General features: G+C 43.8%; 1 protein-coding gene across 4 annotated transcripts in view; it reads right to left on the reverse strand.

Annotated features, from left to right (window-relative positions):
* Nucleotides 1-18,429, reverse strand: part of LOC111143744 (forkhead box P1) — a 596,731-nt gene that overhangs the window by 63,030 nt on the left and 515,272 nt on the right. For all 4 annotated transcript variants that reach the window (XM_022497581.1, XM_022497580.1, XM_022497579.1 and 1 more), the window contains one exon: nt 15,712-15,916. In XM_022497581.1, the coding sequence (XP_022353289.1) occupies nt 15,712-15,916 (205 nt within the window). The remainder of the gene's footprint in view (nt 1-15,711; nt 15,917-18,429) is intronic.

The raw sequence follows: 18,429 nt of genomic DNA on the forward strand, positions 1-18,429 counted from the left end.
TCTCATTTCCCATTGAAAGCTGGGAAACGGCTCAGGTGTCACATTTCTAGCATACTGCCTTCATTTTGCTTTTCACTCATTATAGAAATACACCATCCTAAGTGTTTATTCATCGGTTATCTGAAAGTACGCTCGCCGTCAGTTCCATCACCTTCCACAAAGAGAAGGGTGTCTAAGGAAAGCCTTTGAGAGCCCAGCCTGAAGTGAGTGAAGATGAAGTCTCCACCAACAGGAAAACACACACACACACACACACACACACACACACGGACACACATACATGTGTGCACGTATGCGCGCACACACACACACACACACACATACATTCTCTCTTTCACTCTCTCATGTGGTGAATCCTTGACTCTCCTTCCCCAGAACGCTCATCATCTCAATTTTCTGCTGCTTTTCAAATCATGTTTAATTAGAGGATTTCACATTCCCTTGTGATATGATATTCATGAGTAAAACTTGCAATTGGAGTGACTGTGAATTAGTCTATTAAGAGCCAGATTTGTGCTTTTAAACAATGATAGAGATTATTGTTATTATCTGCTCTCAATATTGTGGCTTGCAATGTGAGGGTTACCTTAACTAACTTGAGATCTGAAGTAAAAGCTTTTAACAACTTAGGTCCAAGGGTTTTGGTTTTGATTTTGTTCTCCCCCCATGCATTGCAGAGTACCCTGTAAGATATACAGGGTTCCCGCTCTGTAACGGCCCTCACGGCGTGGCCCATGAGAGCAGTGTGTGGGGCAAGTGTGAGTGATATACAGATATCCTCACCCTTGTAGTTACGAATTCATGTTCATGTGTACTAGGAAAAAAAAATCTGACTAAGACATCAGATTCATGACTTCTCAGTGTTATATTTTCTTGCAATCTATTTAAGTCACTCACTTTTAATCAAAATATTCAGTAATAAGTAGTGAACAGGTACATGCAGGTGGCCAAAATGCAACATGGTGGGAGATTGATTCAAAGTCATTACTGTCCAGGCTTAAAAGATGGTATGCAAGGGTATGCAAACACAACTTTCCTCTCTCACTCTCCCTCTCAGAGTAATGCTTCCCAAATTTTATTCTGGATATGAATCGTCGGGAGATCTTTTTAACGTGCAGGTTCTACTTAGTTCTGGGTTGGGCTGCAAGGCTGTGTTTGCCCGCAAAGCTCACGTGTGATGCCTGTGGTGGTGGGTTACGGACCACAGCCTGAGTGCTGAGTGCCTTAGAGTTTCCTGCTCTGCATCTAACCTAAAAATGACTGTGCTTTATTAAAGGGACGCTCAGGGGGTGCCCTACTCACTGTGGGTTGAATAACAAGATAGAAATGGATAAATATGGAGAGGGGCGGCCCTGGGCAACCTCACCAAGTAATAGCTGCAAACTCATTAAAAAAAAAAAAAAAAAGCCAGCTGGCCCTGTTACCTAAGAATGATAGGAAAGGCTTTTTAAGACTTAATGTAATAGAAAAGGTAAGACTGGAGGTGGTTTGCACAGCGAAAAGATCATTTCCTGTTTCTGTGGACCAAACACCGATTTCACATGAGCACAAATATGGGGAGTGAGCTCATCTGAGAGTGATGTTTGCCGGGTATTACGTGGATCAGGAACAGCCCGGCACACACAGATGAATTGGTAAACCCGACAACTCAGAACTTCACTGTGCCCAAGCTCGACAAGTGCCTAAGGCGTCCTCTAAGTCTGGTTCGTACCCCAGGAGCCTGGAAGTACAAGATGCGTGTGTACCTAAGATCTTGAATTAAGTTTTTAGGAAGATAAGTGGTAGTTCTGGGCTTTCCCAGGAAACCAGGGTCAACATACAGTGGAAACAGGGTTGCAGTCCACCTGGCATAGTACCATATTAAGTCAAGGTCTCTCTCCTCAGTGAAGAGGGAATCTGACCAAAATATCCCGATACAGGACACGCATGCCCTCAACGGTGGCCCATACAATGTCCGTTAGAGCAAGGATGCAGAGTTAAAAAAAAAAAAAACAACAAAACTGGCAGATTTAATTTATATTAGCTAAAAACATATGGAGTATCTCCAACCTCTGATTTCACCGGTATCATTTCTTAGGATGAGGACTATTTGACTTTAATTTTAAAAAAATGACTTGATTTCAAGAGAATAATATAAATCATACTCTAAGTAGATATGGTGAAGTTCACAATCATGGGACGTCAACCCAGATGGCTGAGGTTTGGGAAACCCAAAGTGCATGATGCATTCTACAAGGAGATTCGGTCTCTAGCTGGCTTAACTTCCTCAGTAAACAATGAACCAGCGGCAAGTCACTGAAGACACGCTTTTAATTGAATTTTCATTGGGGAAGGAAGAGCCTCGGGATCTTCCTGGACTTAGGACACAAAACCCACAGAGGGCACTCTATCCACTGCTTCTGGGACTTAAACCTATCACAAGGGACTTCAGAGGCTCTCATCTGCAGGCTGCAGATGTGACTAGTAAGTGCTGCTCTACCAATGGTAAGAACCCAGGGTTGGGTGGCATGAGATCAGCAGTTCCTTTCTTCACCATCCACTTCACCCAACTGCCTGCCCCATCTCTCTTACTGGGCAAAACGTGCCATCTTGGTTCCCAGATGCCAGAAGTATGTGCCCCAGCAGGACAATAGAGCAGAGAAAGAGAGCTTGAGAATCTGAGAGCAACTGATCACAAACAGCGAGTGGGTGATGACAAAAGCAGAATGTCTGTGTGTACATGGTGATGAGTGAAGGAATAAATAAAAGGAAGGGAAAAAAAAAAAAGGGAAAGGCAGAAGTCCAGCTTTTGTTTCTTATGCCACTAAGGGCCATCCTGAGTTTATGAGAGTTTACCACTGGCAGCATTAACATTGGGATCTCGTTAAGAAAACAGAATGCTTTCCAAAGAGTGGCTGTGAGCAACTGTGTCAATACAGACATAGGGACCACTAATCCAAAAATTATTAACACCATTAGGCAGGCATTCTGATTATGTCAACGCAAGTGTGTTTGCACTGGTGACTCATGAGGTCTATGTGCAATGTGCCCATATGTTAGAGGCACCAACGGTACCCAAGAAAACCAAAGAACATAAATAAAAGTTCAATACTAATTCTTCATAGTCCTTCCTCCAGACTATTGTTCCATTCTCCAGAATGGAAGCCAGTGCAATTATACTCCAGAAACAGCAGAATCACATAAGTGTAGTGTGAGGACCAGATGCACAAGCTGGAGATGAGGGGACGAGTGACATAGGATACCAACTAGCTGAGAACCATGAGGTTCTCCATTTATGTTCCCTTAGAACTATCCCATATGTTATGGAATTATTGTTATTCCTCTGTAGGACAAGATGCCTCATTAATGTTCACTGGATTAAACTCTTCTGTGCCTTTAATTGCACAGTGTTTAAGTGAACACTGAACTTGTGATAAGCATCGTGTTGGGTTCCTAGATCGGAGTCTCTAAGTTGGGGTTCATGAGAAGACCCATGGGTGAGTGGTAAGATAATATTATAGTTTCTGTATGCATGTGTTAAGATAACTTTTGTTATCTTAGGGTTTTTGTAAGAATATACACATGTATATGGGTATATCTTTCTCACCCTTAGCCTCTAATTTTTATAATATAGATAATATATTAGATGTAAATAATTGATTAAAAACACACTTTGTAGGGATGCATATTCAAAATCAATAACAACAACAACAATGTGAATAACCACATACTATCGGAGGTTGCTGGCTGTTCCCTTCCTCGCTAAAAGAGTTGTACCCAATTCTCCACCAGGAGAGAAAGAGAATTGAGCAGATGGCTGGGACAGAAAATGCTGTAATATCTGATCTGGGCTTTACAGTATCAGTAGGAGCTCAACGGCTACAAGGAAGAGAATTAGAGCAGGCAGATGGCTGAAGCACAAAAAGCATCTTTAGGCATTAAAAAAAAATTAGAAAAACAAACAAGAGTGCTTACAAATGATTTAAAGGCTGATATTAAATAATTTTTAAAAATTCTGTTCCATAACAGTTTATATTAGGTCATAGTCTTAAGAATTTTCCTTTCTCCACATCGCTTCTCTGTCACTTTGAATGGTAGCAGGGGAAGAATGCCACAGCATAAGGATGGTCGAAAGCAGTGGTTCTCAAAGTATGGACCCTGGGAACCTGGCGGAGATGCAATTTCTTAGTCCTTACCCCAAGTTACTGAATCAGAAGTACTGGGACTGGGCTCTGGCAGTTTGCAGGGGAGTCAGTCTTCCCAAAGATTCTGATGCGAGCTCACGGGTGAGGAGCACTCTTAGGCGGAACCCAGCTTTTCCTGTAAGTATCTGTAAGATTTCTGTAAGTATCAACAAGACTAACCAGGTGCTCCTACAGCATCTGTGGCCAAAGGGTAGCAAATACAGAACTACTCCCAATGGGTTCTTAATCTTTACTATTCCCTTAGTTCACCTTCTTCTGCACATTTCAGCTTGTCTCTGCAATGAAATTTTGCACCTATCATACCAGGCTGGTTATGCCGGATGATTGGGAGGCAGCAATCAACAAGAGATAGGGAACCTTCCTTCGCGGACCTTACCGATTCAAAAGTTTCACCTGCTGCACAGTGGGGGGGTGGAAATACATACACTGTGACATTCCACTAGTGCTCATTTTAAACAAAGCAGACACTGTATCACATTTTGTATATATTCATATCACTACCTTTATTACACTGTGTTGCAAGCATCTCCTTCCCTGTATGTCTCTCTCATTAGACTGTGAGCTCCCAAAGGGGCAGAACGAGGTCGTAGTTCTCTATTAAGTCCTTGAACCTATATAGTTAGTATATAATTAATGCTCGATAAATGCTCTTTGAATGAATAAATGACTTCGACCGTAATTAACAGCGCTTGTTAATATTTACTGAGCACCTCCTATGTGCCAGAGCCTGGTGTCACGCCCATTTCACAGATGGACAACTGAGCACACCAACATTAAGTCACCTCAGTGGGCAGCCTGGATTGGAATGCAGGCGGTCCGGCTTCAGAGTCCACACCTATCACCACTAAACACAGCCACCCCCGCACTAAATGAGGTTCAGGCCATGGTCCCGCAAAACATGTTCTTTCTGCCCCTGACTCAAGGCCCATGCTTCTGCTGCACCCTAAGCCTGGAGGGCTGTTCTGTCACTTCCTTCCATCTGTTCAAAGGTCACTTCCTCACAGAGCCTTTGCCAGACTCACTCTTCTCCCTTCCCTGCTTTATTATTTTGTTCAGAACTTCTTCCTTTTTATTATGTAATTATTTGTTTGTTCTACTTCTACTGTAATGTCAGCTCCATGAGGACAGACTTTGTCAAGCTCACAGCTGTGTGCCCCGGAGCCTAGGACACTTGGCACGTGGTTGGGGTTTGGTAAATTCTGCTCAACGAACGCATGCACGCTAGTACCGTCCACTGACTTCTGTCCCACTCTCCAACACGTTTTTGATGAACTCTGGACAACTTCCCACTTATCCTTGTTTTTGCCTGTACAATCTTCTAATTTATTCAAACACCACTGGATTATTCCAGCTCTTGGTGTCATTTTTTTTTCTAATTAAAGTAAACTGCCATTTACTTCTCACACTGATCTTTAACACGAGACTTCTTGTTCTTGTCATAAATATGACTCATACGGAAAAATGGAAGTTGAACACCGGGGCTCATATGTACAAGAATGTTTCCATCAACAGTTCAGATATAAAAGGTAGAGACTAGCCATAGAGGTCTGTCCAGTTTTGAGGTCTATAGTAATAGTTTCAGCCTTTCGGATATATAACCTAAAATTCCACCAGATGACTCAAAGGCCCCTCTTGAAAGCAAATACCACATCATTTACACAAACGCTTTAGGTTTTTCTTTCCTTCTGTCATAATATACCTTCAAATTCAACATTCACAGCCAAGATGTAAAATATACATAAAGAAAAGATCCCTCAAAGATAGATTTCAAAGTATTAAAAAAAGAAGGGAGGGAAGAAGGGAAGGGAAGGGAAGGGAAGGGAAGGGAAGGGGAGGGGAGGGGAAGAAGGGAGGAAGGAAGGAAGGAAGGAAAGAGTCAACCTGCCATTGGTCTGACTTACTTGAAAACTATAAAAGGAATGAAATTTGAAGGTCATAAAAATACGTCTGTTTGTTTAGGCAAGTCTTACAGGTAGTATAAATATCATCAGGAACAGTTGCTATGGGGTCTGTTTGTTTACCAAACAAGAATACAAATAGTTATACAAAAGTGGAACAACATTTAGGTATATAAATGGAGAATGCTTTGCCTTCTGGTAAATTTCCCAAAGTGCCTTTTAAAGCGTTCCTATTTTCACCTTACTCGCTGGGAAATCTCTGTTTCCTTGGTTCTCCCTTTTCAGTTCTAATGCCTCCGGGGAATGTTTTACTCTCAGATTTCTGAGTCTGATAATCATTTTCTCTTCCTTTTCCCCTTTTTCACTTTAAGACGTAAAAATCAAAACCCCTAGCACGACCATCCAAACTGTACAACGAAAACCTTCTTTGCAATGTAAAATGCAAAAAAAAAAAAAAAAAGACAACAAAAGCCACGGTGTTTATAGAAGCATTCTAGTACAGGCATGCATTCTTGAAGTTGAGTTAATCCATGAACCACCACTCAGTTTGTGTGTGTATGTGTGTGTCTTTTAACTGACTTTCTATAAACCAGGTATGTTTCACACACCTGAACTAGACCCGCCGAGTTAACCATGTGTTTGGGAAAATGAAGGGGGTGGGGGAGGTGGGGAGAGGATAGGGAAGGAAACCAGCAAAGCTCTTCTGGAATATCTTAGTCGAGTGTGTGTGTGTGTGTGTGTGTGTGTGTGTGTGGTGAGTAGGCGCGCTGTCACTCAGATCTACCATAAGACAAACTGTACCACAGAGGCTGCTGGGAGTGGGAGCCTTCTCTTCACACTACACTGACCACAGTCCCCACCAGGCACAGCCCCGACGCCTCTCAGTGAATGGTGCAGACTGCCATATGGACACAGACACTGAACAAGCTGTACAACTCTGGGCGACATGTGCCCGGGGGATTGTCCCATATTAACACCACCTGGGCTGTGGCAATTGTGCTCTGTCTGTGCAGAGGCACCAAAGAGCCCATCAGGATGTTATTTTTGAGTACAAACAAAAAGGAAAATTACAGTGAAGAGAATTCTCTGGCTAGCCTATCTGTTGCTCAGTTCCCGAAATAGTTTCCCCATGGAATGGTTATCTTCTTTATTCACACACGCAGAAATGACAAGCTGGAACACATATTAACAATTTCCCTTTGTGAGCCTCCACTATTGTTTTAATGAAGAGAATATACTTTATAATATACTTAGGCCCGGACTGATTACAAAGTGGGGGGTGGAACAAAGCCGCTCAGGACGGCCGTACATATGTAACGCGCTCATTTGCATTACCCTGGTGAGCCAGGCGGCAGAGCCGGGGCTGGTCGGCCAGGGCTGTGGAGCAGGGTTCCTGGGTGACACGGGCGCCCAGCAGGTGGCTCGGGAAATCGTGAAAATGAACGTGACTTTCCTTTAAGCCTCCTCCGCAGGTTCCCCCCTCGGGTGGCCCCATTGCTAGCTCAAAACCGCGAGACTCCTACTTGTCACCGAAAGGAGAGCAGAAGAACCCTCGGACTTTTCCAAACCACATGGCCTGCCGGAGGTCCCTGGCTTCCCTCTCCACTTCTGGATGGATCCAGTGCCCACTCAAGGAAACCTTTCCGTTCACGAATCCAAGATGCAAAGTATACGTTTCGGCAAGACACTTTCACAGGGTGAATGGTGAAAGCCAGTACAAGGGAAGAGGCTGTCGGGGCGCCCCACCCCCAACGGGTCCTCATTCTTCTTCTGCTGTCCACCTTCCTTCACACCCTTGGGGTAAGGCCAGTGTTAAGAAAGCTAACGTGGGGGCGCCTGGGTGGCTCAGTGGGTTAAAGCCTCTGCCTTCGGCTCAGGTCATGATCCCAGGGTCCTGGGATCGAGCCCCATATCGGGCTCTCTGCTCAGCGGGGAGCCTGCTTCCTCCTCTCTCTCTGCCTGCCTCTCTGCCTACTTGTGATCTCTGTCTGTCAAATAAATAAATAAAAAAAAAAGAAAGAAAAGAAAGCTAACGTGTACTTGGGAGGAAGGGACACAGGCCCTATTACAGAAGGGTAAACACCTGTGAGATGGTTGGGTGCCAAAAAAGGGGTTTGGCGGAAAAAACCTTATTAGCAGGAGCCAGTCATCAGAAAAGCATGTCTATCCTACATGATGAGAGAAAGTGGTTGGGCTCAGAGATTATTTTGCGGGGGAAACCGGGCACATGAGACATCAAACAGCCCATGGTTGAGATCCATATTGTATAACATCCCCACAAACAAAATTAAAAGCAACCCAATTTAGGAGAAACTTATATATTAGGAGAAATTATATCTCCCTAGACCAATGATACCATTTTATTGGAAAGCATGTATCGTTTAAACACAATAAATAGAAAAAGATTTATAGAGTCTAATGATGGTGTGTTATGGTAAAAGGCACTTTACTGAGATAAGATACAACAGCTGTTAGAGAATAATGGCTGAGTTTTTTTTTTCCTTTTCTTTTAATCACCATACAGAGTGAACAGTCAAGAAAATCCATAAACCTCTCCCTCACGGCATGCCGATGTTTTAAAGATTTTCTCCCTCCCCCACCCTACGTAGGAATGACAAGACACAAGGCTCCACCCTGCCTCGCTGCCCTGAGAGAACCTTTCTTCCAGCACTTGCGACACCCAGACACAATTGGTTTTAAGCCATGAGACTACCGGACCACAGCTCTTCCGGGCAGGACGGTCGTGAAACACCCAGCAGCACGTCTGTGCTACAAAACGTCGACTAGACCCTGGTGTCTCTTTCTGATCGAAGCAGAAATGTTTCTGCCCTACACAGGCTACTGTCCACACTTACAGCCACGGGACAGGTGTCGCTGCCGAGAGTCTGCTCTGGGGCTCAGAAGCACCTGTATTCCAGGCCTCTGCAACGGCCTGTAGCTAATTCCCTTTCAGGTCCTTGACAACACCTGACTGGCCACACCCAGCCAGTTCTTTACGCTCGCCGAGGCCGAGGCCGAGGCCGGCCCGGGATGTGCCTCCTTGCAAGAAGATAAGGCAAGGTAGGAGAACTGCCAGCTGTGAAACTCTGGAGCCTCAAATTTGGCTCAACAGACAGGCCCGGCCACAGGCTCCCACACTTGAACGTTATGGCCTCGTCCTGATCTCTGAGCTTTACCCCCTGGAGACTATCATCCAGGAGTCTGGGGTAAAGCCACGGTGGTTCTGATGAACAGCCCACTTGGGAACCACCCGACTCTGACCGTCACTACAAGGACTGGAGGGTCAGGGAGTCTCTGGTTCCAGTCCCTGCCTGGTCCTTAACTAGTTGTGTGGCTTGTGCAATTTATCAAATTGTTTTGGGCCCCCAAACACCATCTGTGCAAAGAAGACAGTACCCCACAGGGCTACTGTTAGGATTACATGGAAAAAATTAGTATCAAGGCTTATGTTGAATTCTTGACACGTGTGTCCAGCACCAAGCAATAGCTCAGTAAATGTTGGCTGCATTGCCATCACCATCATAGGCCAGGTACTGATTCCCTCCAGCCATAGTACCTCTACTCTGCAGGCTCACACAAGAATGGCAAGCCACGAGCTTTGTGGACTGAATACATCTGGGATCACAGTCAAATGTTAGGGGAAAAACTCGGCCCTTTCCAAGACCGTCAAAACCCAGATGAACTGAATGCGCCACTAGCATTGCTTCTCAAACTTGAGAAGGCCCTGGGGATCTGGTTAAAATGAAGACCCTGATTCAGGAGGTCTGGGGTGGGACCAGAGACCCTGAATTTCTAAGAAGCTCTTCCCAAGTAGTACCAAAGTTGCTGGCCTGTAGCCATTGAGTAGCAAGAATATAGGGCATATGTGACAAATACACATTCCCGCACCCCATCTCAGGCCAGTATAATCCAATTCTTCAGGAGAGAGGGCTAGGAAGCTGTCTATTTTAGCAAATACCTGTGAGAATATCATCAAGAAATGAGAAACGCTGCTTTTATAGCTAAGATCAGGAGGTGGCAAATTATTTTCTGTAAATGGCCAGAGAGTAAATATTTTAGTCCCTGTGGGCCCTACGGTTTCTGTTGCAACTGCTTAAGCCAGCCATTGTAGCATGAAAGCAGCTATTCAACAGACAATGTACAAATCAATGATCATTGCTGTGTTCCAATAAAACTTTATTTACAAAATGAGCAGTGGGCCAGATCTGGCCGGTAGGCTGTAATTTGCTGACTTGTGTTACAGACCAATTGCCTTAGCACATACTGGCGGAAGCAGCAGCAACAATTCTGAAGACAATTTGGGACAATTTGGTTGCAGGTTCTCCAAAACGCTCTAATGGGTGATAAAGATTCGGGGGGGCTCATTTTGCTCAAGCGCTTCAAATAAGCAGATACAGAAGAAAGCAGCTGATTTTCAAAAGCAAAACAAAAACAGCTGAAATGAGGAAGAGCTGTTCAGAGTAACGTGACCTCTAGCTTCTGCGTACATTTCTGGCTCAACAGGCCTGATATGAAAACACACAACAGTTAAAGACACTACCGCTGGAACAGCTCTGAAAGCAAGCTTCTAGAATTCTAGCAAGTCAACCAACAGCACCAATATTTACTCATCAACAAAGAATTAAGTTCAAAAAAGAGGGGGGGGGAAAGAAATGCCAGGCATGTCCACGTTTCAGAATTCCCTGCCTTCTGAAAATAGTGGGGCGGGAAACACAAATGTTATTGTTATGTAGTCAAATACATGGCAATACGTCAAGAGGCCACAAATCAAAAACAGAGGCTGTGTATCAAGCGAAAAAGACTGCAAGCACACTAGCCAAGCTAAGACCTTCAGGGCTCACTTGCGGGCAGCTGCCCACTGCGGAACGGGGGCAAAGGCAAGCAGTGGAAATACCTGGGGCTGCGTGAGCAGAGCAGAAGGCGGGAAGAAGCACCGGGAGTGGACAGAGGGCAGGTCAGACCTCGCAGGGCAGGGACCCAACACAGGCCAACGGATTCTCGGAACAAGAGGGCAGCCTCTAGGGAAGAAGAGGCTGTGCAACGGACACCGGCCAACAGACACCAGCCAACGGACCGCCGTGATGCTTTCAGGGTTCAAAGGAACCTCTTCCACCAGCGGCTTCAAGGAAGTCCTGAATCGCACACTTGGAAGAGCTTTGCATCTGAGACCTGCTCGCGTTAGCAAACGTCTACTGGTGGTGGCTTAACCAAAAGCAAAAGGCCAGGAAGGGTCAGAGCAGCAGTCTCTCTCTCATATGGACTCCAGAGGACAGGAAAAATAGGATAAAGGCCAGGGGAGGTGTTCCGTGAGGGTGAGCAGGACCTATGAGGCTAGAAGGGAGAGAGGGAGGCTTGTCTGGCATTGGCCTGGGTGCAAAGCCGGCGTGGGCTTCATGTTCGTTCTTTACGCGGAGTTTCAGACTGTCAGTGGCGTCTATTTTGCAAATCCTACCTGCCCTCTTCCTTCATGCAAGGCCCAGTAAAGACCAGTATCCATCTTAAAAGAGCAACGTCTGCTGTTTTCCTTTAAAACGTGTTGATGTGCACGCAGTAGGTGAAGTCAATGCACCTTTTGTTGGATTTTAATTAAACTTTATTTTAGGAACACTGATTCCAACTTATCATAATTCAATAGTCACTTCTAGGCTGATTGAGAACTCTAAGTGCCGTATTACAAAGTTAAGGGAATAGACAGGCTTGCATTTGGATCTAGTAATCAGTTCTGTGACCCGAGGTCAGTTCTTTAGTCTCTATGACTCAATTTCCTTGTCTGTAAAATGGGTATAATAACCCCTACTGCTTGCCAGCAGTCATGAGGATAAAGTGAGACATCATTCCAAAAACAAGAGTGTAGCCAGTGCTCGGCAGAGAGGAAGAACTGAGGACGCCTGAGCTCCCTTCCCTTTCCCTACTGCACCATAATATAATGTGATATTTAGAATTTTAATTCAGGCAATTACTTAAGTAGTAATTGCTATTTGTATTTACATAGCTGCTTTGATCCAAGAAGCTCAAAGGGCTTTACTAAATTTAGCATTTTAATAAATGTTTCATTTGCATTCCGTTGATTTTGTTTACCCACACCAAAACTTGGAATTTCCTAAAGCAAGTCAGACAAGTGAAAGGGAACAAGAGGATAGCTTCGCGTTCAGAGGTATCCCGGGTCTGAGTTTTATCTGTTTGTCTACGATGTCATGGCTCCCTGGGTCCTGGGGAATAAAATGGCAGTGGGAGACGGGAACACGCCTGCTTCCCACTCAGCTCCCTTTAGCTCCTGCCTGCTGAACTTCACCTTCACCACGCTTCTCTCCGGCGCTGGCAACCGAGGTATGTTTATTGCACCAATGAATTTATATATAATCAGCACAATAAACATTATTAAATTGCCGGAAGAAAATCAAAGCACGAAGCGCAGCGCCAGTGCTGAATTCTAATGATGCTGAATGGCCGTGATTGCACAGGGACAGGATCTTAACAAGCCTTGATTTGAGCGCTGGCATCCGCCTCACAAATCACATGGGCCGCTCCTCTCGTAATAGTGCTGAATACTGATAAATGTCTCCACGCTGCGCAACGGGGAAGTGGGTTTCTATTGGCAATCTTTACCAAAGTGTGTTTTTTCCCTTCTCTACACTCGAGGGTTTACCCTGAATGATTTAATTATAATTTTCCTTGTGTAAGACAAATTAAAGAGGAGAGTAGGAGTGTCGTGCCAAGCACATTATTTATCTCCTTAACAGATTGCAGCTCACCAAACCCCAGAGCTGCTGCCACAGCGGCTGCTCACGGGAGCCCGCAACACGCACGGGGGCAAGAGTGGGGGAGGGGGAGGTTTCCAAGAGACCAAGAAGTGTGCAAGCCTAGGTGCGGTTAGGAGACCTCTCACTACTCTCACCAACAAAGCCCCTCAGGATACCACTGCTTTTTTCCAATGCTGTTTTGCGTGGAGCCTTCCTGAACCTTTTGGGGAGGATTCTTAAGCTGTTCATCTGAGGCTGAGTCTGAAGGGCTAGGGTACCATCCCCGGTGGCCGAAGCTCTAGCTTGTTCAGAGACTGCGCTGGGAGAACAGAGCAGGAATGAACAGCACACCGAAATCAGCGGGCAGCCGGCCAAGTTACAGATTTCATGAATGCACTCGTGAGTAAGGGACGAAACTTCTCCGAGGGACCGCTGTGACAAACGTTAAGGCAGTGAGAACATTTTCAGAGGGATAGCTTTTTACCATTTTCCACTACTTAAACAGGATATCACACTGACGCTTTCAAGATAAACCCGGAGGTAAAACAGCTAAAACCTCATTCTGTAAGTACCTGTACGCACACAAAGCTGGCGAACTAATGACTGAGTTTTTCATGATCAATTCTGTAAGTTTCTAACTTTCGAACTATCTTTCACCTAAGGTGCTCGTCAGTCTTGTTCACCGGCTTCAGCTAAACAGGCCAACCAGCATTTTCTTTTTCATTCAGCCGCAACTAGGAACCCACCCGGTCATGTTAATGGAGAGAGCCAAGATACTAAGGAGTGGCAGATAATTTCATAGTCGCTTCTTCTTTGCATATGTAACTGGAAAATTCAGCCTGTTTTTACAGCCAGATGACAGCTCAGTAGAACCCAGATTCTTTTCTGATCCGTATTCTAATTTCGGCATGTAGTATAATGAAGGTTAAGTCTCACTCACGTGCAGATCGTAAAAACAATCCAAACGAACTTATTCTTCTGGAATGATCCATTTACTTTCCAACACACCTTCAGACCTGAGAGGGCTATTCTTCTCCTACCCGACTTACCCGTAATCTGTCACCTGACTACAGATGCAGAACCCTGCAGAATGGGACCGAGCACAGAGCATCTAAACAAGAAGAGTTTTCCGTGTCACAGGAAATGTTTGCGGGCTCCAACAGCCGAAGAGATTGCCACAAATACCTGAAGTGCTCCGGTCAGCAATTCCCAGTGGATGGCCTGCTCTGCCTGTGGATCAAGATGTGATTCGATCGCTCCACAGTAAATGGACAGCATCAACCTTAGACACCAAAAGCAAGTAGAGCAAAGGACAGCAACCTAGAATCTTCTTGAAAGCCCTCTAAGGTTCAGTGTTATTTTTTAATTACAAAGACACTGTAAGAGGTGAGAAAGCAAGAGAAAAGACTGGCTTCCAGACATACAAACCTAACCTCACTGGAAACAACAGAAGCCACATTTGGCCCAATGCCTCCACACAGTCTTACTGTCCATCATTCCATCCTTCAAATTCTTCTGAACAGGAAATTTAAAACATCTTTTACTTTGCCAATGTCTGCCAGAGAAGTTCCAAAATGCTCTTAAAAGGATGGCTGCAAGTTTTGGTTTAAATACCTATTATCCCCATCTCTCAGAACGTCTCACGTTCTTACGCTTGACCAGGACACACGCCCACACATGCACAAATATTCAGAGAGCATTTTCTGTGATTATGGATCTTGGAATAGATAAAATGTCGCTGGTAGAAAGATACACATCTAATTAAACCCGTGGGCTTCTTAATGCTCAATAGTTCAAGAAATATATGAAATTATATTTGTAATTGCTCAAGTGAAGAGTGTCATTAAAAAAAAACTTCACTGAGTCATTTTTATTAAAAAACAAAATATAGAATTTGTTTTTCCTGCTGGAAGTGACATTTACTATCACACATTACTTTGAAAGTTTCTTTTCTTCTGTGTGGGGAAACTGTGCATATGAAATAGATGGGAAACCGTTTAAAAATAGTACATTGAAAATAAAAGTTTTTAATTTTAGGAGCATTATATATATACACTCCACTTCTGAAAAGCATTCAACAGTAGTATTAATGCTTCTGGGGTGTGAGGATCCAATAACATGAATTAACAGCTTCATTTTCTTAGAACTATCTGCTAACATGATGTATTCCGGATATCTCAGACAGACTCGGCTTCAGCTAACATTCAAGCAGAGCTGAGGGCAACTACAATGATAAAGTCTTAACTTCCAGAGAGGAATACAGCGACCGAGACAGCACTGCATTCCTCCCCAGGAGTTAAGACTTATTTTTTTAAACCTGTGCATATAGACATGGATCGTGTGCGTGCATATACAGACCCCTCCCATCTCCCCATCTTTCCAACCTTCACTGAGCACTGACCAGGAAAAAGGCCATGTTCTTTGGAGGCACAACAGTGCAAAAGACAGGCTCCCTGCCTTCAAGGAGGGCAGTATGTAGTGGCTAAGTTCTCTGCCTTTTCTTGACCTGTGATTCAAAATCGCCAATACCAGACTCTACTACTCCCTTGGAAGGTGCTCAGAGCCCAGACGACCAGCATGCATGGACTGAGCACTGGGCACGAAGAGGAAGCCTGGAACCCTTGAAATCCAGCCCATCCAGTGAGAAACTATCTCAGCCTGGGTTCTTAAGCTTAGGTTAGATCTGCATTAAGTGCTAATTCCATGTTGAAAAGGTGAAAATTATTAGATGCTTCACACCCTAACCATATTGAACACATTCTTAAGTAATTATATGCACATTCAAGTCACATGGATCCAATTAGGTATCGCTGAGATATGGCAGAGCAAGACCACCCACCCTCCCTTGTTGAGGACTGTTCCGGACACATCTTGGTGGCTCATTCCTACCTTTCCCTTTTGGGAGTGTGGACTGAGAGCTGTCCATTGGTAGAGGCATGTGGGTTCATTATTAAGGAGGTCTTGGAAGGTGCAGAGGACGAGACACATGTCGTGGTCAGATCCAAACTGCTGTGATTGCTGCCTGTGCTTTCTTCTGCAGAATGAGCACTTGTCACTTCTTTCCAGAGCTGCTGCAGTTCTGTTGGAATCATGCCTGAAACAAACAAATTGGATAATTAAATCAATTAACAGCTAATTCCGTCCTCTTCAAACAGTAATTAAATCAAAGAGTCAGTAAACAAAGCCTAGTTTTAGGGTTTTTTTTTTTTTTTTTTTTTTTTTTTTTTTTTGGTGTGTGCGTTTCTTTCCCCCCTCCCAACTAAGGCAAATACGGTAGTAACAACCGTGTCCTCCCACTGAACAGCCGAGTTGAAGTGCCCTCATCACACAGAAAAGACCTCCGTGAAAAGGATTCAAAACACAGTTACTCTGCAAAGACAGTAGGTCTCCATCCAAACTGTTGTTTCCAGATTTTTGAAAAGGAGTAGGTAGATGTTATTGTATTTTCAGCCACAAAGAAGGGCTCGAAGTAAATTTGTTCAACTCTACTATTATGACAACATGAACCACAAAATGAATAATTTTTGTGCTTAAGTCTTAAATGATGACAAATAGCTTTGTTATTAAATATAGTTTTTATTAATCACTTTTAGACATAAATTATGAATTCATATCGTCCTCCTGAAATGCTTTTCAACTTTTAACATTCAAATTGATTATACTATGATTATTTCATTAACACACCTATCTTCCTCATTAATTTTGGTTTCTAGTACCACATGCTTAATTGATGGATGTGTCTACCGAAAAACTGTGTAACTTTTTTTTTAACAAGTAACACTATTATTACTGTCATTTCTTAGATCAATGCTAATGAACCATTGCAGAATAAAATGCAAACGTAAAAGAAACTTGGAGTAATAAAGTTCTCTTGTTTCTTAAGGGGGTCAGCATGGGCATGGGTCTTAAGTAGGAAGAGTCAAACCTGTACTTTCCCCAAGAGAAGAAACCATCAGTATGTCAATCTCACTATTACGGCCTCATCACCCGTGTTGTGGAGGCATGCCTCCCCAGCCCAGGCTTTCCAGAATCCACCTCCATGGACCTGCTGGTGCGGACAACAGCAAACCACCACAGCCAGTCCTTCAAAAGGACAGCTACAAGAAATCGTCAGCCCTGTGCAGCACAAGGCAATTCCACATTAGAACTGGATGTCTGGACTGCGGCTCATTGTTTCAATCAACTGTAACAGCTATCCTAGAAAGCCTGCCATTTTCTGACTATATAGCAGCACCCGAAACAGGCGTGTTTCTTACCAAACCTAAGCTATTGAATTAAAAAAGAAGGCTGTGTGCATTATATTCATTTGAAACACATAATAAAAAATGCCAAGGTCTAAATTTAATTTATTTTTGTCATTTAGAATACAATGGATAGATAATCATCTCAACGTGATCAGCCAAACATCTTTACTTTGCTAAACTGTTAAAGATTTTAATTATGCTAGCATTGGAGAGCACTGGTCTAATGAGGCGATGGACTCCAGAGAATCCGAGTGGTTAAGAACTGTGAAATGAGTCTGATAGGATTTTTTTATATTCACCGTGGATCGTTTGCATATCAAAGAGGAGTAAATTATTGCACAGCAGACCAATAACCTTCCCCGCCTTTCTGAGAGGAGCGTTAACAAAAACAGTTGGTCTCTCCTCACGGGTTCTCCACGAAAATGTTCAAATGCTCAAGTATCTGCAATTAATATATATTATAAAAGGTGGCTTCGAATGATACATTAAGTGGTCAGATATTCTTAGAACGCATCCTCAACAGCCAAGTCGGTTTTCTTCTCCCTTCATAAAAATCAAATGCCAATTATATTTTGATGGATTTTGTCCCAAATGAGCATTTAGTTATTAGGCATATTCAATTATTACTTGTCCCCTGAAATTAAGCCTCAGAGGCAAATTAAACAAAGGGAAAGGTCACTCCACAATCCCGTGTCCGGTTCTGCTGCATCTGGGCTATTATTTTCAAACACCTTCCGAAGTGACATGTGGGATGTGTTTGTAGCTAACAGGCCTGCCACCGATATCCACACACCAACAATTACCTGGGAAGATGGCTGACCCTCCGACCACTGTTTACTCAGTTGAAACAATAGTGAATAGGCTTGTCTGTTGATGATAGCATATTGATAGAAAGCCATGCAAGTCAACACCTATTTTTATTTTCTAGGGAGTAAATACACATGAAAAGAACGAGCCGCCCATTTTTCAACTCCAACTAATTGATTTCTGGGTCAGCTGCATGGGAAGTGAAAAAATGGAAGAAAAAAACGGCTTCTAACAACTTTCCCTCCAAGGAAAGCAGGAACTTTGGAGCTGTTTTAGGAGTGAGCTGTTCATCCAGCAAACAAAGACAAAGGCGAAATGTCTGGTTACACTTGTTAAACCTCCAGAGTACACTGACATTACTCGGCTCTCCTTCTCTTCCAGGGGGCTGGCCAGTCAGTTTCACCCCTCACAAGGGGAACTGGTAGAGAAAACAGTAACTCGCTGACGACAGGCATGCTTGTGGGTCAAATCTCACTGTGATAATTACGTTTGAGAACATTCTCATCAGACTTACAGAGAGCAGTCAAATCATTCTTCTCCATCAATGCTACTATAC

Source organism: Enhydra lutris, unplaced genomic scaffold (assembly GCF_002288905.1).
Source record: "Enhydra lutris kenyoni isolate GAN:26980312 unplaced genomic scaffold, ASM228890v2 scaffoldscaffold10, whole genome shotgun sequence".
NCBI classification, from domain to species: Eukaryota; Metazoa; Chordata; class Mammalia; order Carnivora; family Mustelidae; genus Enhydra; species Enhydra lutris.